The sequence below is a fragment of the Plutella xylostella genome, chromosome 16 (genome assembly GCF_932276165.1).
Source record: "Plutella xylostella chromosome 16, ilPluXylo3.1, whole genome shotgun sequence".
In the NCBI taxonomy this organism is placed as follows: Eukaryota; Metazoa; Arthropoda; class Insecta; order Lepidoptera; family Plutellidae; genus Plutella; species Plutella xylostella.
In genome coordinates this window covers 287213-308352 of record NC_063996.1, presented here as the reverse complement: position 1 = coordinate 308352, position 21140 = coordinate 287213, and the positions used below count along the sequence as shown (strand labels likewise).

The 21140-nt window shown below is 40.6% G+C and overlaps 1 protein-coding gene across 1 annotated transcript in view; it reads right to left on the bottom strand.

Annotated features, from left to right (window-relative positions):
• Nucleotides 1–509: 509 nt before the first annotated feature.
• Nucleotides 510–21140, bottom strand: part of LOC105397604 (eukaryotic translation initiation factor 3 subunit A) — a 30910-nt gene continuing 10279 nt past the window's right edge. Inside the window, exons 10-24 of the mRNA XM_048626511.1 lie at nucleotides 19858–19957; nucleotides 19224–19453; nucleotides 18600–18746; nucleotides 16665–16815; nucleotides 16177–16306; nucleotides 15489–15691; nucleotides 14887–15038; nucleotides 14103–14229; nucleotides 10898–11003; nucleotides 9976–10207; nucleotides 9582–9662; nucleotides 9173–9266; nucleotides 3295–3527; nucleotides 2187–2254; nucleotides 510–1702 (exon numbers count right to left, since the gene is read on the bottom strand). Coding sequence (XP_048482468.1) covers nucleotides 1647–1702; nucleotides 2187–2254; nucleotides 3295–3527; nucleotides 9173–9266; nucleotides 9582–9662; nucleotides 9976–10207; nucleotides 10898–11003; nucleotides 14103–14229; nucleotides 14887–15038; nucleotides 15489–15691; nucleotides 16177–16306; nucleotides 16665–16815; nucleotides 18600–18746; nucleotides 19224–19453; nucleotides 19858–19957 — 2110 coding nt within the window. The 3' untranslated portion in view covers nucleotides 510–1646. The remainder of the gene's footprint in view (nucleotides 1703–2186; nucleotides 2255–3294; nucleotides 3528–9172; nucleotides 9267–9581; nucleotides 9663–9975; nucleotides 10208–10897; nucleotides 11004–14102; nucleotides 14230–14886; nucleotides 15039–15488; nucleotides 15692–16176; nucleotides 16307–16664; nucleotides 16816–18599; nucleotides 18747–19223; nucleotides 19454–19857; nucleotides 19958–21140) is intronic.

The following is a 21140-nucleotide window of genomic DNA, read 5'->3' as shown; positions in this document are numbered from 1 at the left end:
ACCTCCACCGCTGCCCTTTTTGTTTTTTATCGTCAGTTTTATTTATTTATGTATAGTGTAGATAGTGTAATTATAATAATAAATAAGAATCACCAGTGCTATTATTTTTCTTCCCAAGAAAATATTTAATTAACCCCCTATCGGAACTTATATGTCATATATCTCTGAACGGACAACTGTGACAACAAAGCTGTCAAAGCAAAAGTCATTCCTATTGACAAGACCTATCCAACGACGTTAGTCTTACTGCTATTGGAGGGTGGTCCAGCCTCCAATAGCAGTAAGATGAACTGACGAGTATCGGAACTTATAAGTCATATATCTCTGAACGGACAACTGTGACAACAAAGCTGTCATAGAAAAAGTTATTCCTATTGACAAGATCTATCCAACGATGTTAGTCTTAATGCTATTGGAGGGTGGTCCCAATCTGCCCATTGTCATTTAAAGCTCTAATTATTTAAAAGTCCTCAAACTAAACTAAGATGAAATAAATAAAAAAACATATATATATTTTTACTGAATCATTTATTTAAGATTACATAGAATACACAGATTTCAATGATATACTAACTACACCGTATTTCAAATAGGCATACACTTTATGACGAAGGCAAGCGGGTTTTGAAGGAAGTGTGACCTTATTTTTCTTAGAATGTAGCCTAATAAAGGTTGATTAATAAATACGATTATTTTACCAATCGAAGAATGTGTAACGATAGACAATAGATACCATTCGCCTAAAATCATAACTGTATGCGTAGTTGAAATACATAATACAAGCCCATGTAATAAATGGCAGTTCCCAATGTACCTTACGTGAAAAGGGGCGTGAACAGAATGTATGTAGACAATTTAAATGCAAACATTAAATGATTACCAAACCACCATTTGCGATGCCTCGTAAATTTGAATTTAGTGTTATTACAATGCTGTTCAATACCCTTAATTTTCCACGGAAACCTTTAATAATATCAAAACATATCATAAATTATGATTCAACGACAAAGATTAATGAAGATATATGGACAGTGCAGCGTAATACGTCAAGTATATTTTTGTTATAAGGTAAAAATGCACTCTTTGGGTCCAAATATCTAGATTCAGCTTCGTCGCCGCAAGACTGTTAGTACATAATGTAATACTTACACAGTGTAATGTTATTATGGTGTTTTTTATAGTAATGAGTAAACGCATGAGTTTAGTGGATGCAATGTAATGGACAGGACAGTGCCAGCACTATGTAATTCTTATTCTCAATCGACACACAGTATAAATGTCTCAAAAATGTTTTCAGCCATTAGCCGTGTTCAACAAATCTGATACCAATGCAATATCTATCTTTATCATAGATTTAAATCGCAGATAACTCGGTATCTTCAAGAGTAGTGAAATTTCATAAAACATGTATGAAACTTCGAGTGTCCGATACGAGACGTACCATTGAACACTCTACTACTAAAAATGTACTTAACTCTATGTTGAACACGACTTTTGACAGATGTCAAACGAAATGATCGATCGAGAATCGGCCCACTGGAGCGACTCGTGAAGTAATTGTTGTTGGTATCACTGGTCACCCGGCGGCCGCGGTGGTGGGGGGTGCAGGGAGGGGGGTGTGCGGGGGCGGCGCGGGGCGGGGGCGGCTAGCGGCGGGTGACGGGCTTCCACTCGCCGTCGTCAGCATCAGCGGCCGGGCGCGCTGCGGATGATAAAGAATCGTTAGCGGTATGCTAATAGACTTTCAATACAAAAATTATGTGAACAAATGTGAGGTCGGCTACTGTGAAAAGTAGTTGTGTTCTTGTGAACACGACTTTACCCTATTTCAGGGGAAAAACTCAAGCGAACCGATTGCATCTAAACTAAGAATAGGGATCGCTGTATTGACTAAATATGTACTGATGAAAATTAACACAGATTTATAAAATACAAAACCTGTCGCGTCACATCAGACCATCATGTACCTCCGAGGCCTACCATGTGGCAGTCTTTGTGTGACTGCAAATGGGATTTAATTCGGAGGAAAAAAATGTGAAAAAAATGATTACAATTACGAAATTTTTCACTGATATAAACATCTGCTGGCTGTCCGCCATCCTTTATTTAACTCGTATACAGCACGTCCCGATGATATAGACGTTTATCTACGTAGATAAAGTGATAGATGATCGTGTGGTACTCACGTTTCTCCTCGGAGCGGCGCGCGGGCGGCGGCCGGCGGTCGCGGTCGTCGCGGCGTGGAGCTTCTCCACTGCAATAAGATTGTATCAGTTAATATTACTATAATAACTTGTATCTTTTATTTCTAATTGTTCCGTAGTAGTTGACTGATGATGATAAATGGTTTTTATCGATTTCTATCTTGAACATTCGATCCTCAAGCGACATAAATTGCGTCTATTGTTGTTGTTGTATTTGTACTGACTTAAAATTAACACAGAATTCTAATAGACAAATCCTCTCGCGTCAAATCAGAATATGATGTACCTCCGAGGCCTACCACCTGCCACCTGTGCGCGGTCGCAAGTGGGATTTATTTCGGAGGAAAACTTAAATGAATGGTATATGTATATCTGAGAAGAGCGAGTCAACTGTTATGTTCTCTAAATTTTGCTATAAACGATACATATCACTTGATACATTCTGAAATTACATACAATTCAATTTACACATTTCAGCTACCCTGCTGCTCTACCCAGCAGTAGCTGCTGATGATGGACCCTACAAATACGCTCTGTATCTGATTACCAAATCTACACAACTACATTATGCTACACTTTTATTCTCCCTCTAACTATTCCAAGCTACCTCAACTAACATCAAAAATAAATAAATAAAATAAACATCCTACATAATTATATTCTTGTAAAGTCAATATACTACTGCTTTCTTATTTTTTTTACATCTCAACAGACATTTTAAATATTTTAGTAGAGTCTATCCTACTACAATAAACAGTGTAAATACCCATCGTAGCGTCGCCAGGGGTCGCGGCGCGCTCGCTCCCTGTCCGTGCAACGTCACGTGTTAGTGCTACTCTACTAGCTCTGACTATTGCAGCTTGTGCAAGCCCACTTATGGATATAGGACTCTATAAACGCTGTCCTATTGTGAAGATCATCAGTTCGGGTTGGGAATTGGGAGGAAACTAAACTATTAAAATTTTGAGGTTCCAAAACTTATGCTTATAAATAGCACTAAAGGCACATTGGCTTGTAGTTCACCTTCAATACATTGCTAACCTATATCGAGAACTAACCTAACCTAATACAAAACAAAATAAAACCTCACCGATCATCCCTCCTAGGTCCGTCCCTATCGTCCCTCCTGGGTGCATCTCTTGGTCCGTCCCGGTCTCTAGGTCCGTCACGGTCGCGCGGTCCATCACGTGGTCCATCGCGTGGTCCATCACGGGGTCCGTCGCGTGGTCCGTCGCGCGGCGGGTAGCGCTCGCGGTCGCGGAACCCTCCCTCGCGCTCGCGCGGCGCGGCGCCCTCCTTGGGACGCCAGGCGGATGAACGCTCCTGTGTAATGACATTATTGGTTTATTTGATAAGGAAATTGTACAATTATTATAACATGATTATCATTGTTATTCTTCTGACTCCACGAAGAGCATAGGGCCTCCACAGTTATCCTCCAGACGATTCTGTCCTGGGCTCTTTCCCAGGAGACCCCGACGGACTTGAGTCAGTCTACAAATATTATGCTTGTATCCTCGTTCACTGATGCAATACTGAGTGACGTGAAAAGGAAAATTGTAAGAAAGTAAAGAATGCTAATTTGTAGTTCTTTGTCAAATATATTTAGGATGCAGATTGAGGAAAGTGTTAAGTCTCGCTTAGAAAAACCAAACACTCTCTCGCGTCATTTGCATATTTTTATTTATTTATTTATTTATTTATTTAATAGTTTACATTATTGTTCTATTAAATAATGTGACTTAAACCTAGTAAAAGTTTATCTGCACATCAGATTACATTGGTGTTACTTATAAATTAGTTCCAAAAACATAGTAGGGTATTATTAGAAAACATTCTTGAGTTGATAATGTAATGAAATTTTAACATGAACAAACAAATAAAATAATGCTTCACAACAACTTCACCGCTTCTTGTAAAAAACAGGTATTAATTACGGTACACTGGGTGTAGGTATAGCGATAAGCGTAAACAATATTTGTGTGTTAGATCTACAGGGTGTGAATGTGAACATATTTTAGAGGTAGTGTAGTAGGTATAACTTGTTGAAAATAAAAACCTATTTATCTATTCTGTAAAAAATATATATATAAGTAGTATATGTAGGTATGTTATGTAAATTTGGAAAGTTGATTCGTATCTAGGGAATAATAAAAGTGTGCTTAGAAGATATGATTTCAGCTTGTATTTTATATTTTTTATATTTAATGAGTCCCGGAGGTCTATAGGAAGGTTATTGATTAATTTTGGGATTAAGTATTCCGACGTTCTCCGGCCGTATAAATTTTTTTCTTTTGGAATATTTAGTTTTTTATTGGTAATCTTTCTTGTTTTAATTTTGTGGTCTGTTTGTGATTGAATGTCAGTACGGAAGAATTGTTCCTTAAGGAGCATGTATTTCACTTGAAGGTGGATTGGTAAGGTTTTGCAGTATTTGAATAATGAAATGGGGTTATTACTATATTTTTCTTTGATGTTTATAGGCACTATTAATTTAAGCATACGCAACTGTAATGCATGTATTTTATCTAAGTAAGTTACATATGTTCGGCCATAGCTGCTTAATCCATATGTTATAATCGATTCTGCTAATGATTTATATACTTGTAAGAGGACCGGAAAGTGTACCTTATTCTTAATTAAGTATAGTTTTGCCAGTAATGCGCGTAACTTTGTGCATATGTTTTCAATATGGGGATCCCAGTTAAAACGATTGTCTATAGTAAGACCCAGATAGACTTGCTTATCAGTTTCTTTGATTGTTGGACAATCGCAAGTTACGTGGGCGCTGTGTAGACAGTGTTGGGTGTGAGCTAGTAGTCCAGTATGTGCCTTTCCCGAGTTATTGTGACAAGAGTGGATATGTAAAAGGTTAGTTTTATCGGCGTTGAGTACGAGCCCCGCATCATGTGACCATTTGCATATTTTTGTGAAATCGTTTTGAAGTTTATGCATAGCAGCGTCAGCATTTACGTCGGACGATACAAGGCAAGTGTCATCCGCAAACAAATACACTTCGCAATCATCTACCATGTTAGTCATATCATTAACGTAAGTGAGATAGTGCAACGGGCCTAACACAGAACCCTGTGCAGTGCCAACCGTAGCTGGTATCTTGTCACTAAATTGTCTGCCTATTTTGACAGAAAAGCTCCTTTCTTGTAGGTAGTTTCTACACCAGTCTAGCAAGTTACCCCTTATGCCATTATCATGTAGCTTTTCTATTAGGATGTCATGTTGCAGGGTGTCGAATGCTTTACTGTAGTCAATGAATACAACAAATATGTGTTTCTTTTCGTTCAACAATGTATTAATCTTATCGGTGAATTTTGATAGAAGCAAAGTAGTGCTTTTATTTTCTTGGAATCCATACTGGTTAGTTGTAAGTATCTGATTTTTCCGGAAGAACTCGTGTATTTGGCGACATATAAATTTTTCGACTATTTTATCGATTATTGGTAAAATAGTAATTGGTCTATATTTATCGAGCTGTTTGAGGGAACCTTTTTTATGTATAGGCCTCACTACACCCGATTTAAGCATTTTTGGGTAAATGCCCTCTTTTACACTACACTATCTTGCTATAGCCGAGGATATTTTATCACTTATTTTTTTCGAATGCCATCAACTCCTGGTGCTTTCTTTATGCTGAGGGTTCTTATGATTTTCTGGATGTCAGATTTAAATGCCTTTTTAAAGTATATTGATACATTTGCTGGTCTTACATATTTATCTTTATTGATAAGGGGTACGTTGCAGTTTGGCACAATTGTTTTTACATTCTCATCGAAAAATTTAGCAAAACTATCTGCTATTACTTGCTCAGATTGGTCATGAAATGCTTTTTGTATTGTTTCATCAATGGATGTCATGATTTTACCGGATATCCTGTTTAATATTTCCCACATTTTTTTTGGATTGTTATTATTAGTTTTAATTTCATTTTTATAATATTCATTTTTAGCTTTATCTATGATTTTATTCACATTATTTCTTATTTTATTATATTCTAGTCTAAGAGATAAATTATTGCAATCTTTTTTCCATTTTATAAAGGTTTCGTCCCTTTTTTTACAAGAATTAACTATTTTTAATGTGACCCATGGTTCATGTCCTCTCTTTGAGTTTGGTACTTTGATTGTTTTTTTAGATGAATTATAGCAGTTGGTAAAATTATCTGTTATATAATTATATATTTCATTTGGACAGTTCATACTATTTGTTGTATCCCATTCGATTTTATGAAGATACTGGATCATTTTTTTGCTATCGATAATGGTTTTGTATATTGGAACACCTGTACAGTCGATTGCCCGGAGCAAGTAAATATCGTCATGCGATGATCAGCCAGTACGGTTCCTAATGCCGCCGTGGTGGTAACTCGTGTGCGTGATCTGATAAAAATATGGTCTATACAACTTTTTGTAACTTTGTTCTTCCTCATTTCGATCCTAGTGTAATCAGTTATCCCGCACTCGAGCCCACTCGCCGACATCATGTTTAGATACTGGTCCCTTATTGAGTTATTAGTTTTCAGATCAATGTTTATGTCCCCTAGAAAACATATATCAGACGAGTTAGCTAGGTGCTGCAAAGTTTTTTTAATTTCCTGTATAAATAAGTGTTTACTTAGTTTAGGTGGTCTATAAAGTGCGCAAAGGTATAAACAATAGTTGGATGAAGTGGTTATTTTTAGAAACAAGCTTTCTGCGTGTAACAAAGTGATGGTAATTAAGTTGAATTTGTGTTTATTTTTTACATAGACGATTATACCACCTCCCTTTCTATTTGCACGCAGGTTAGTTTGCATCGTATAACCTTCTAGTGAATAAAACGAGCTAATACAATTTGATATTCCGACTTCAGTTAGTACAATTATATCTATTAGTTGTTTACAGTTAGACAAACATTGTTCTAACTTTGCGAAGTTTTTTATTAATGATCGTATGTTTATGTGCATACAAGTTAAATTATCTTTGTTTTTTGATAGATTATGGTGAAGAAAAGTATTGGTGTTAGGACAATTAAATACTTCTGTGATTGAGTTATTGACAACCGCCATTGGATATCTCTGTTAAATTAGTACATATAATAGGTATAGTATAATAATACGAGTATTATGATTTAAGAAGAGCTATTTGTTAGTTTTTTTATATCTTCCATAGATCTAATATTGGATACTTTATTACTGATGTTGTTCCGAGCTAGTATTTTGCCTTTCTTATACCATACGAATTGGTGTGTAGCCTGCAGCTCCTGTTTAGCGGTCCAGAGTAACGTTTTATTGTAGTACGTCAGAGCTTCACGGATGTAGATCTTGTTTCGGCCGTCTTCTCCAGTGACCACAGTGGACAGGTCCGAAGCAGAAGGTTTCTTCTCCCTCGCGGCTGCTATCCATCCTTCCTTTGTGTCTTCTTCCTTCATTTCTAGTTGGATGTAACCGCCACGGGTTTCGTGAATGGAGACGTTTCTGATTATTTTGACATCTTGGGGGTTTTTGTCTAGCTTCTTGGCAATATTAAGTATAATATTTTGCGTATTTTCTTTTTTTAGGGTGCTGGGTATGTTAGCAATTTCAATACAACTCGATAACTGAATCTGTTCTAATTCTTGTATGCGCTGTTCCATAGCTCCAACTTTGAGTTGCAGGTGTGCATTTGTATTTTTCATTGTTGTAGTAGTTTTTTCTAGCTCTTTCACACGAATTTTGAACGATTCCATACATTCTGTAAACTCGTCTATTTTATCAGAACAGTATTGAATTGCAGTATTTACCTCCCGGAGCTCCTTCTTTATAGCTCGTTCGACTTCTTTGGAGATGTCCTTTAGGAGTTGCTTGACATCAATGGATGAGTTCTGCAGGGCCTCATTTTCCTCTTCTTCCTCATCATCCGGCACAACGATTGACCTGCGTTTTGTTGATGAGTTGCAGCATTCTTGACAGGTCCACTCCAGGTTCTCAGCGGCACGAAGGGCAGTTATTTGCTTGTTGGTTAGACCACTACATTGTGGGTTAAAGTGCACTAGTTTTTCACATTTGTTACACTCTAGGCCAGGGGTCTTTTTAGTTACAATTTTATTACAAATATCACACTTCGCCATAATTATTTATTTAGAGGGTAGGTGGGTGTTAGGATTGATGCGTCTTACACCGACAAGTAACAACCGATGAATGAATCAATGATGGTGTGAATAATTTGGGATATTTTTGCTATAGGATGAGACGAAGATGCATGGGGTTCACGTTTTAAGAAGTTGGCTTTAGTTTCATGAAAGCTGATAAATGATCTTTTGTGCAGGGAAAATAACAATGATGACACAAACAGTCGTGCACCCGTGTATCTGTGCCCACAAGATGCTGTTCCTCTGAGGCCTACCACTCCAGTACCTAGTTGATACTTGAAATGGGATTTTATTCAGAGGACAAGGAATACTTTATTTTATACACGACTGTGTTTTTTTTCTCTGTAGACAACAAGTTTGATTTCACATAGATATTGCCTGTTTGATGATAATCCTTTCTACGTCTTATGTTCAAAATACCAAAATTCAGAGGGAGACGTTTTAAGAAAAAATGTTTTAATCTATTGGGATCGGGTGAATAAGCTCTATCATAAGTGTAAAAAAAGAGACTAAAATAAGGCAATAATGCCGCCTTTATGTACTGTTTTATTTTTAAGTTTTGTTTTTTGTAATTTTTGTTCTTGGTTCAAATAAAGTGTATTGTAAAATAAAGTGGACTTATACACTTAGGTACACAGTAATCTCTGAAGTACAGATTTATAGGGATAAAAAATCCTGATAAAAAAATGGGACCATCTTGGAGCTCAACCCAATACATAAAAAAAGAATTTTCAAAATCGGTCCATAAACGGTGGAGTAATAGGTGAACATACATAAAAGAAAGATACCGATGAATTGAGAACCTCCTCCTTTTTTGAAGTCGGTTAAAAAGTGAGTATACTCACGGCTGGTGGCGGCGGCTCGGCGGCCCCGGCGGCGCGGCGCCAGCTGCCTCCATCAGCCGGGCCACTGGAGCGACCGCCGTACGCGGCTGGAGCCCTGGAGTGGAAACATTGGGTTAATGACGAGGGAACACATACATGACTAGCGTTTATAGTGTCGGCGACAAACATAAGAGCTACATTTGTCACTGGGGCGAAAGGATTCGCCAGTCAGATTAGCAGTCAATGATTGCACATCGTGCCCTGGACGTAAAAAGACGAAGATACTTCAACTCACTGAAATGCCCGGCTCACCGAGATTTATCTCTGCTGCCTACATGAGCATTAAATCCTTATAATAATTATTATTCTCTTAGTTCTGCTGTGGGTGACTGAAGCACTCTAGCTGTTGAAGTGTATGAGTGTGTGTTACCTGTCTCGCTCCCAGTCGGTGTTGCGGCGCCACACGCCGTCGTCGCGCGGGCGGTCGTCGCGCGGCCCGCGGTCGTCGCGTCTGCAGGACAACAAACAACATTATGAAACTAATATTTGTACAGCGACACTAAATTAGGGTTCCAAATTGAAAATTATTGCATCTCTTAGAGACATAAATAAGGCACTTAAAGTTGAAGTTGCATATTAAAATGTTACAAAATTATATGGAACGCTCTTATACCACAGATGTGACTTCTTTAACATACTAATATTACAGTGTAAAAATTACTAAACAGATTTTTTATGAAATTTGGTATGCAGAAAGCTAACACCCTGGAATTACAACGGGAAAACATTTCAAGTGGAAGATAGGTCCAGCAACAGCTAGTTACCTGTCATCTCTAGGTGGTCCCCTACGGTCGGGCGACCTCGGCGGTCCTCTCCTATCAGGCGACCTGGCGGGCGCGCGGCGGTCGGGCGAGCGGGCGGCGGGGCGGCGGTCCGGGGACCTGGCCGGCGGCCTGCGGTCAGGCGACCTGGCGGGGGGTCCACGTCGGTCGGGCGAGCGCGGCGCGGCGCGGCGGTCGGGTGAACGTGGGCGGTCCGCGCCTTCGCGCATGCGGGCTAAAAGATAGATGTCAACATTATTAATCGCAATATGGTGTGCATAATGTTATGCTGTTATGTAATGTCGTTTCTGTCGGGGGTTAAATATAAAAATGAAGCCATCTATATGGCGACAGAATAGATTTATTCGACTTATTTAAGTCATACCTTACCTATGGGGAACAAAGAAATAGATTGTACAGATTTAAATTAACACAGAATTTTAGTAGACAAATCCTGTCGCGTTAAATCAGAATATAATGTACCTCCGAGGCCTACCACCTGCCACCTGTGCGCGGTCGCAAGTGGGATTTATTTCGGAGGAAGTTATGAGGTCAAATTTCTCATGGAATGACTTATTGTCAAGTTTGTAGAGTAACGTAGGCCACTATTTATCCCGAAATGAACTGTGTACTTTTTGCTTCTGAATGGGTTAATCCGTGTGCGTATTATTTAATTACTTTCTCATATTCACTCCAGTGTATTCAGTTAACGCCATTAGACACTGATCCTTCGAGCCGGATTGCCATGTACAGTCAGGTGCATAAGTAGCTGTACATAAACACACAAACTGCCTATTCAAATATTGTCAGTTTGTGATGTAGCTAGTTTGACAATAAGGAGCAATATATAAAGCTACTTATGCAGCTGACCGTATGTGGTCATCGACTGTTCTTCAATGTGAATGTGTAGTGTGGTGGAACTGACCTGGTCTCCACGGCTCTGGTTTCTTGGCGTCGTCCTTGGGCGCGCTGCGCCAGCCGCTCTCCCGCTCCTCGCGCTCGGGGGCCGCGCGCGCCGGGGGAGCTTCACCCTGGGGGAGACATGTGTTATTATAGAGAGTGGGACATATACAGGGTTATTGGTAAGTAGACCGGATCCTTTCAGGAGGTGATAGAGGAAGGCATTTCCAGTCGATTGAACCCAATAATGCATTATCCTAAACTTAACCATTTTTGAGATATTTAATATTTAAGGTTTTTTTAATTTTTTGCCAAAATTTTATGCTTAAAACCTAAAATAAAAAAAACTAGCCACATTTCAATTTTTTTTTTGGTTGTTTTGCATAAGTAACACCTTAATAAACTAATTAAAATAATAAAATGTGCACTATTCGACTTAAATTAGACATAATACCTCAAAATGGTTAAACATTTTGAAAAAATAATCAAAACGCAAAAACAAATAAATTAAATTAAAAAAGATTTTCATATGACATTTTTTTGTGCACTTCAGCTTAAAAACATGGTCAACTAATAAGCTTTCAAACAAGATAATTCAATACCAAATCGATTAAGGTATCACCAAGATATGGCCAAAACAACCAGCACAGACGGACAAAATTCAACAGGAAAACTAACAAAATTAGCCCAATTTAAAGGTAAAAAGTGTGATTGTTTTTAGTCCTGTTAACTTTAGTATGGAAACCCCTGCTCAGTTTTCTCCGCTTTCTCTGGTTGTTTTGGCCATATCTTGGTGATATCTTAATCGATTTGGTATTGAATCATCTTGTTTGAAAGCTTATTAGTTGACCATGTTTTTAATCTGAAGTGCACAAAAAAATGTCATATGAAAATCTTTTTTAATTTAATTTATTTGTTTTTGCGTTTTGAATATTTTTTCAAAATGTTTAACTATTTTGAGGTATTATGTCTAATTTAAGTCGAATAATGAGCATTTGATTATTTTAATTAGTTTATTAAGGTGTTACTTATGCAAAACAACCAAAAAAATTATTGAAATGTGGCTAGTTTTTTTTATTTTCGGTTTTAAGCATAAAATTTTGGCAAAAAATTAAAAAAAACCTTAAATATGAAATATCTTAGAAATGGTTAAGTTTAGGATAATGTATTATTGGGTTCAATCGACTGCAGGGTGTCCACTCAGAATGCTCCAAAAAATTCCCTGACTTTTCCCTGACCATTTCAGAAATTTTCCCTGACCAGAGATCAAAATAAACTAAAGCTTGATTTGAGAGTTTTCGTTCATTTGCTTCAAACTTATTAAAAAACTTCGACTGCGTAAAATATTTATACAAGGGGCTGTAAAAAGTGTATATCATGCCGAAAGAGACAAGAGTGACTCAGACAGATCATTTTCAAAAACATAAAATTGAAAAAAAAAAATTTGCAAGTCCATAAAAACTTGCAGGTCAGGTTTTACTATTTAAAAAAAAGTTATTTCGATTGACCCCGTTTCGGCTATGTTCACCTACCACTATTGCAACATGCTGTATAGAAAGCAATAATAAATTAAGTTTAATAAGTACGGTGGCCTGCGCCTAAAAGTATACAGGCGGAGTTTTTAAAATAGCGATCCCTGATGATGAAGGGACCAGCTACATCTGTTATAAATCCGGGGACGTGTTGTGTGTGATATGTGTAGCAGTGGTGTTTATGCTTGAAAATGTGAGCTTGAAATTTCTATTTTAAAAACTCCGCCTGTATACTTTTAGGCGCAGGGCACCGTACCTACTTAATTTTTTTGTACAACAAAGTTTAAATACATTTATTTTGCCATAACGTGTAATTATTTTTTGAATTTGCTAAATTGAGAAATACCTACATAATTTTTATTTTTCAAAATGTCATTTTACTTTGGACAAAAGTCATTAAATTTTGGAAACCCAAGCGGGATCCACTGTTGGTTATTATTGCAAAATACCTTAGTTAGAACTATTTAAAGAACACTTATTGATGGTAGGATTAGAACAGAGTGCTTTAAAAGTACGCCTCCCCATTTTTTTTCAGAAAATGCGAGGTTGGAAGCTGGTAGATAAAATAAACTTTTAAATTTTGTATATAAAACTTGTAACTAGGTCTATAGTAATCTTAGGGCCATCAAAACCGAAATAACTCGAATAAAGCGGGTTCAGCTTTGTAAATTCAGTACTTAATTTATTTAATTAAAACAAAACCAAATTCAAATATTTTCGAATGGGCGCGACGCTTTAAAAAAAACATTAGGTGCCGCGTGGAGGCACGTCTGCATGCGGTCCCGCTGCCGGCGCAAAGTATGAGAATTTATCGATGAAATGAGCGCCGATACAGCGCGTCACGTTATATGGGGGCTTATTTTTCATCACATACTCCTAAAACTCTTAAAACAAAAGTTGTTCAGAATGGCAAGCTGAGTCACACTCTTTTGAAAGAAATTGAATTACGGGGACATCATTCTACTATTTAATAAACTGTGAACTCAGTCTGGAATCTGGCTAACGAGATTTTATTTTATGACTTATGTATTTTACGTTTAAAATAGAAGGAGAAAAATAATAACTATTAAAGGAAGTAACTACAAAAAAATGCTTTACTAGTCATTTTTCCCTGACTTTCCAGGTGGCCCATCAATTTCACTGACTTTCCATGACCACCTTGAGCTTCCCTGACTTTTCCCTGACTATCCCTGACTTTCCAGAAAGTGGACACCCTGGACTGGAAATGCCTTCCTCTATCACCTCCTGAAAGGATCCGGTCTACTTACCAATAACCCTGTAGATAGCAAGGTACTTTTATGAATTCTTTGTTTCGATTTAGCTGTCTTTAATTTTAAATTGTTTTTTATGTTTGCATCCAAGAATTATATGGTTGTAAAAGCCGCCAATGTTGACCAAAGCCATAGCAATAATGGAGTTCATTCATTTTTAAGACTTCTGCCCGGTGGAGCTCTACCTCCTCTAGGTAATGGGCTTTTTTATCTCCACGCTTGGAAAATTTCACATAGCACAAATATAACATGCAAGAGCCGAGAATCAGGCGGGGATCGAAGCAGCCTATAAGTAATGCGCCATCGTGGGGTAGGGCACCCTGTCCAGTCAGCGATTGACAACTTATTTGACCGGTTAACCCTTTAAACCATAGCAACAAACACTAGTTCAGCTTTAGGTTTCGTCACCGACACTACGAAGAAGAACACAATAATGATAGCTCACCCGTCGCCAGGTAGAAGCGCCTCCTCGCTCCTGCTCCAGCTTGCGCTCCAGCTTGCTCTCCGCCTCCTTGGCCTTGGCCTTCGCGCGCGCCAGCATCTCCATGTGCTCCCTGATGATAAACAACAACTGTTAGTTTTGATATTTAAAAAAGTTAAGATGAGAAACCGATGATATGATTATGCCATAGAAATGGTATTCTTCTATCAAAGTTCTTCTAATTATATACTTTGTGTGCTCCAACTTCAATATGCAAGGATTTCAGAAAGCTCATCAGCTGTTTATCAGAATGTGTGATAAATCAGCAGCATCATCATACTCACTTCTCCTCCCTCTCCTTCCTCTCCCGCAGCGCCAGCAGCTCCTCCTGGCGCTTCCTCTACAGCTCCTGCTTGTCTCTCTCTCTCTCTCCCGCCCGTGCCTCGTGTACTCACTTCTCCTCCCTCTCCTCCCTCTCCCGCAGCGCCAGCAGCTCCTCCTGGCGCTTCCTCTCCAGCTCCTGCTTGTCTCTCTCTCTCTCTCTCCCGCCCGTGCCTCGTGTACTCACTTCTCCTCCCTCTCCTTCCTCTCCCGCAGCGCCAGCAGCTCCTCCTGGCGCTTCCTCTCCAGCTCCTGCTTGTCTCTCTCTCTCTCTCCCGCCCGTGCCTCGTGTACTCACTTCTCCTCCCTCTCCTTCCTCTCCCGCAGCGCCAGCAGCTCCTCCTGGCGCTTCCTCTCCAGCTCCTGCTTGTCTCTCTCTCTCTCTCCCGCCCGTGCCTCGTGTACTCACTTCTCCTCCCTCTCCTTCCTCTCCCGCAGCGCCAGCAGCTCCTCCTGGCGCTTCCTCTCCAGCTCCTGCTTGTCGCGTCGCTCCTGCTCCTCCTTGGCCGCGCGAGCCGCCTCCGCCGCGCGCTCCTCCGCCAGACGCTTCTCGTTCAGCCACTGTGATGTAGAGTTAAATGAGTAAAGTGGAAGTTTAGATGAGTGACGGTAATGGGAGTTTAGATGAGTGACGGTAATGGGAGTTTAGATGAGTGACGGTAATGGGAGTTTAGATGAGTGATGGTAATGGGAGTTTAGTTGAGTTAGGGGTAGAAGTTGAGGATATTGACAGCCAGGGCTATATAAAGTCTGGCTACGTGGCTAGTGCCGCCAAGATTCTACGCACGGTTAAAAGTCTACTGTTTTCACTAGATCTATCTGTTTGAGATGTTTATTAGCAGGTCAGTGGACAACCAAGGCTCTAAACTCTAAAACGAATGAAAACCGACTGCAACCAGCAATAGCTACTTATCGTGCTTTTACCTAACCTATGTAGTACCTAACAAATAGTGTTATGCGTAACGAATTTGTTGAAAAAAATATTTTTCAAACGTAGCATCGCATCCTCACCTCCTGCCTGCGTTTCTCTGCTCTCTGCTTCCTGCGTTCAGCCAGCCTCTTCTCTCTCTCCACAGCCAGCTTCTCCTGGAAGGCCTTGAGGCGCGCCTGGTGGGACGCCCCGCGCTCCGCCGCCAGACGGGAGGTGAACTCGTCGCGGTACTGGTGCATGCGGGAGAGGCGTTCCGAGGTGGCCACGTCGCGTGTTCGGGCCTCTGTTGGGGGAGGGAGAGTGAGTGTCGGTGAAATAGATTTATAAAAAAAACCACACGAGGTCGTCACATTTAGGGTTTTCACGCAGAGTTTTTTAAGAGTGTTTTAGTGCATTCATGACATGGTGATCGCCATAAATCCTGTAATTTTAGGTTCTACGCTCATATTGTGCTGGTATACCTACAAAGCTTAGATGAAAGTATTCTACCTAGGCAGATGAAATAGACTACTGACAGAACCAAAGGCAATAAACTCCCATAATTCACACGAGGAATGCGTTACATTAACCCCGTGGGGAAAAGGCACAAACGCCAGTAATACAAGGGTCACAGCACATATAAGTGTAACGTAAACGCATCGCCTTTTTTTCTTCTGTCAACCAGGATTTCGCGAGCTCGCTAACACCGATTGACAAAAGAAAAAAAAGTTCGTTTACGTTAGGCTTCTTTATATCTACTGTGACCCTTATAGCCTCCTCTACACTCACCAATGAGCTGCTTGATCCGCTCCTGCTCCTGCTGCTCCCAGAAGGCCTTGTCGTGCACCTGCTTCTCCTCGAGGCTCTTCTGCAGCAGCGGGATCTCCTCCAGCCGCTTGGCGCGCTCCAGGTAGTCCACCTGGGGAATGGGTGATGTGAGAATGGGAGCCATTTTGGTTTGTAGACAAAAAGGCCAATAAAAGGCCTATAAAGTTCGGGATAAACGTGGTCTTGAGTGAAGAAAAACAGGCAAACATAGCGTGAGAGACCGTCAGCCTCTTGGAACGGAAGATTTTGGACAGGAAGTAATTGCAAAGCCAAAGCTAGAGGCTTTATGCTCTTTGGGAAAGAGATGGTAGGACGTAGGTATTTAAATAAGAAACTGGCCCTAAATTGGCTTTTCAATAACTAATGCTTTAAGTTCAAATCGCCTGATGAACCAATCAATGACTACGCCAACAACAAACAATTTTCTAGCTAATTCCACATCACGTTACCTTCTTCTCCTGGCTCTTGAGCCTGGCCTGCAGCTCGCGTCTCTCCTTCATGAGCTCCTCCACCTCGCGCTGCGCGATGGCCTCCGCGTCCATCTTCTTCAGGTCTTCCTCGTCCAGCTTCTGGAGCACCTTCTTGCCGTGGCTGCTCTGGCTGTGGGGGGGAATAAACGGTTAGAATGAATGTGATGTGCTGAGGTATAATGTGGTAATTTGACCTTCTTAATGTTTACTACTGAAATGAAATAGTTATCACTATAGATTGGCAAGTTGCTTGGCGACCCTCCTTGCGGGGTGAAAGACGCGGAGGGGACGAGGTACCCAAGACGACAGCGGGTAGCGGGAGGGTAGCGGGGAAGGGCAACGCGTGCACTGCATGTCATTGTTACGGCAGTCTCGGCCGCGCAGCCGAGGCGGCCACATGTCTTATATAGTCTGTCATAATTTGAGTGCGACCCACATGAGATCATTGATCCTGAGACCATTAGTCTTAGGATGAGTGTTGAGGCCTTTTTAATATTATCATTATATTATTATTAGGTATCTACAATTCGTCAACAAAATAACGTTAAAAACAACAAATCGTATAATGTCTCAATATAGGGGCTTCATGTAGAACAGCGTACCGGATCAGTCATGCTACGCGGCTAAAGGTTGGTACTGCGCAGTCAGATACGAAAAAGTAAACAACAAAGACGAAGAGTCCATATGACAGTGTAGTGCGTCAGATGTCAGTTCTTGTACTAGGAAAGCAACCAAAATTTATGTGATTTAATGAAAGTAATTAATGAGCAAAACACAGAGAAAAATTACAAAATTGATGAAATTTTGAAAGAAAATGGTCATATGGTGCTTCGCCTACCCCCATACCACCCGGAATTAAATCCTATTGAACTTGTGTGGCGGTACGTGAAAGGCGAGCTCGCAAGAACGAACGTCGATTGACTCTAACTTAGATAAAGAGATAAAAGACTTTGAGTTGCTTTTCTCTAATTATTCGCCTGAAAAGTGGAGAAATTGTGACGACCATGTCATAAAAAATTAAGACGAATATTATAAATCTGATAGAGTATTTGACGATGTATTGGACAGGTATGTTATTGTTTGTTTATAATTTAATGTAAATTAAACATAACATATTATAGGTGTACACTGAACTAATATGACTGGCATACTCTAGTACATTATACTTCAAAGTGTTTATAATGTTTTTTTGGTTTTTGTCTTAGATTTATAATTGAAGTTAATGAAAACGATGATGAAGATGAGGATGACGACGACGATGAACAAGTTCAAACAGAGAGTGAACATGAAAGTGTCATGGAAATTGATTTATAAAATAAAACACTTTTACATAAATAAATTCAAATTGGTAGATATTCTGAAGGTAAACATCCAAATTTGAATGCTGTCAAACTATAAATTTTAAGCTAAATATGACATTTACGGGAACACTTATAGAATAAAATTTTACTTACGTCAGAAATAGTTACAAGCTATCGCGAGATTAATCCGGGCACACTTTTCTACGTGTGTAGCATGTCGTGCTACCTCGCCCCCGCCACTTCTTTCACCCCGCAAGGAGGGTCGCCAAGCAACTTGCCACATTATAGCCCCACAGTAGGATACCCTGTGTTGTTGGTACTAGTCTCTTCCGATATTGTGCAATACAACTGCTGTTTCATTATTTAAGTTTAAATAAGCTCTTGCATATTGTTCCCAGTTTACAACCCTCAAGAGTTAACTTGTGACCCCAATGAAATCCATAATAATACTATAAGAAAGCTACAGATCGCATCCAGTGGCGTGCTTTGAGAGAGTCCAGCAGTGGACTGCTATAGGCTGATGATGACTACTTATAAAAAACTAAAATAGTTTATGTAGCAGGATACATTAGTAGCTTCTCTGTTCTCTGCAGGTGCCTCCCGTGCCACTCACCTGATGAGCGCCATACGTTCCCGCAGGTGCCGCTCGCGCATGGCGGCCAGCTCGCTCGCGTGTCTCTTCTTCTCTCTCTCCTCTCTCTCCGCCTCGAGGCGACGAGCCTCGGCGGCGGCTTGTTGACGCATGGCTTCCTCTTGGCGTCTGGAATAGATAATAATAGTTAGCAAGTGAAAAGGAGTAGTATAAAAGAATAACAACAACGCATCACTACAGATGATTTACAAGTTCAATGCAGTCTTTGATCGCCTGCTTTAGCTTCTGCTGTAATAAATATATTTATTTCCGGCATCAAAATGTCTCTCCCTGTTGTTCCGACGTCACATTATCCCCGCAAGTCAGATAATCTTTTGCTGGATCGCGGAAACGCAAAGTCTTGAAGTCCATCTGCTTGGCATATATTATCTCTCTTTCAAGTCGGTCCGTCTTTGCGTTTCCGCGGTCCATCTGCTTGGCATATATTCTATCTGAATCCTCACCTGAGCTCCTCCTCCTCCCTCCTCGTATTCAGCCTCTCTATATACTCCTTCCGCTCCTCGATGATCTTGTGTCTTCTGCGCAAGTTTACGACTTTTGCCAATAAGTTCATTATTATTTTGAATAATAGATATAATATCTCACCTCAACTCCTCCTCCTCCCTTCTCGTATTCAGCCTCTCTATATACTCCTTCCTCTCCTCAATGATCTTGTGCCGCTGCAGCACCCTGGCGTGGTCGGCGGCGGCGCTCTCGCGGTAGTGCGCCAGCATGGCGGCGCGCGCGCGTTCGGCTGAGGCGCGCTGCCGGGCGGGGAAGAGGGTGTGGGCTGCTCGGGATAGGACTTCGGCGGCGCGGACTAGCTGCTCGCGGACCTGGGGAGGGGGTGTTGGTTTGTTTAGAACGTCAACAATCTTTAGGAAAGAGTCATTTTAGCTTTAGAGATGAACTGAGCTAACAAAATCCAGAGCACCTTCCTTAGGCCCCTCGAGTTCTCAGGTTACTATGCTACTTTTAACAGTCTGTATAGACATATTGTCCTTACTACGATCGGCTTGGGATTCGAAGTCAGTTTAAGAACTTTCAGGATATCTAAAAAAACCCAGTCAAGTATTACCAGACGGGGGATTTCAAAAAGCGAAACAATTAGATATATAAACATTTTGTTTGTATTATGTCGTTTTTAAATAGCCTCTCTACCACCTTTTTATCTACATCAATCGGGTAGTACCCTCACACAGAGAGCTCTACTCATACAGTGTCACAAACAGGTACAGACCTGCTCAGCGGGCGTGGCCTGCAGGATGGCGCCGCCGCACGCCTCGTCGGCCGCGGAGCACCACTCGCCGCCGCCCGCCTCCACGCCGAAGTGCACCGACCTGGGGAAAACATACGTTACACTATGTGCACTTTGTGTTGTTTATAGGGGATATTGTGAATATGTGAATCTTGATTGTGATCTAAGAGCACAGTGGGCGCATTTGACAGAGGATCAGCGCATGTAGCTCAGACAAGATGTGACATAAATTTTAGAGCGCCTTCACATTGTGGTTGCCAGTTATGCGTAAGCAGCATGACAAACGCTTGGCTGACTCGCTGCTACTTCTACTATACTATAAAGAGCAGCGCGACACGCAGTGTTTGACAGCAGACGGTTGTTGCAAGTCGCGCGGCTTTATATTAGGTCCTTACATATGAAATTGGCGTTTTGTCGTACTGGCCACTTTGATCTCAAATATTACCTTTATGGTTAGGAATTCCAAATTCAAATTCATACAGCTATTTACTCATGCATTTGTGTTTCAAACCACCTAATTCATTTGTTTTTTCTTCTTTTGTTTTTTTCTTTGTGTCACTCTGTTTACAAAATGGAAAACTTGAAATATCGCGTTATTTACGAGTATGAGTTCCACCGTGGCACCAGTGCTGCAGAAACGGCTCGAAGGATTAATGATGTGTATGGTGACGGTGTCGCAAAAGAAAACACAGTGCGTTTTTGGTTCCAACGTTTTCGTTCTGGAAATTTCGGCCTGCAGAACAAGCCTCGTGGACGGCCGGAGACCAAAGTTGATAATGAAGAATTGAAGGCTATTGTGGAAGCGGATCCATCGCAAACCACGTCCGAGTTAGCTGCAGGCTCCGGTGTTAGTGATAAAACTATTCTAATCCACTTGAAGCAAATTGGGAAGGTGAAAAAGCTTGAAAGGTGGGTACCTCATGAATTGAGTGAAGCAAACCGACAAACGCGCGTCGACTGCTGTGCGTTACGTTACTCAACCGGCACAATAATGAAGGAATTTTAAATCGAATCATTACCTGTGATGAAAAGTGGATCCTCTACGATAATCGGAAGCGCTCATCGCAATGGCTGAACCCTGGCGAACCAGCCAAATCCTGCCCTAAGCGAAAATTTACTAAAAAAAAGTTGCTTGTAAGTGTTGGGTGGACTAGTGCCGGTGTCGTTCACTACAGCTTTCTAATCTGGCCAGACGATTACGGCAGATATCTATTGTCAGCAACTGCAAACCATGATGGTGCTGGTCAATCGCTCTAGGCCACTGC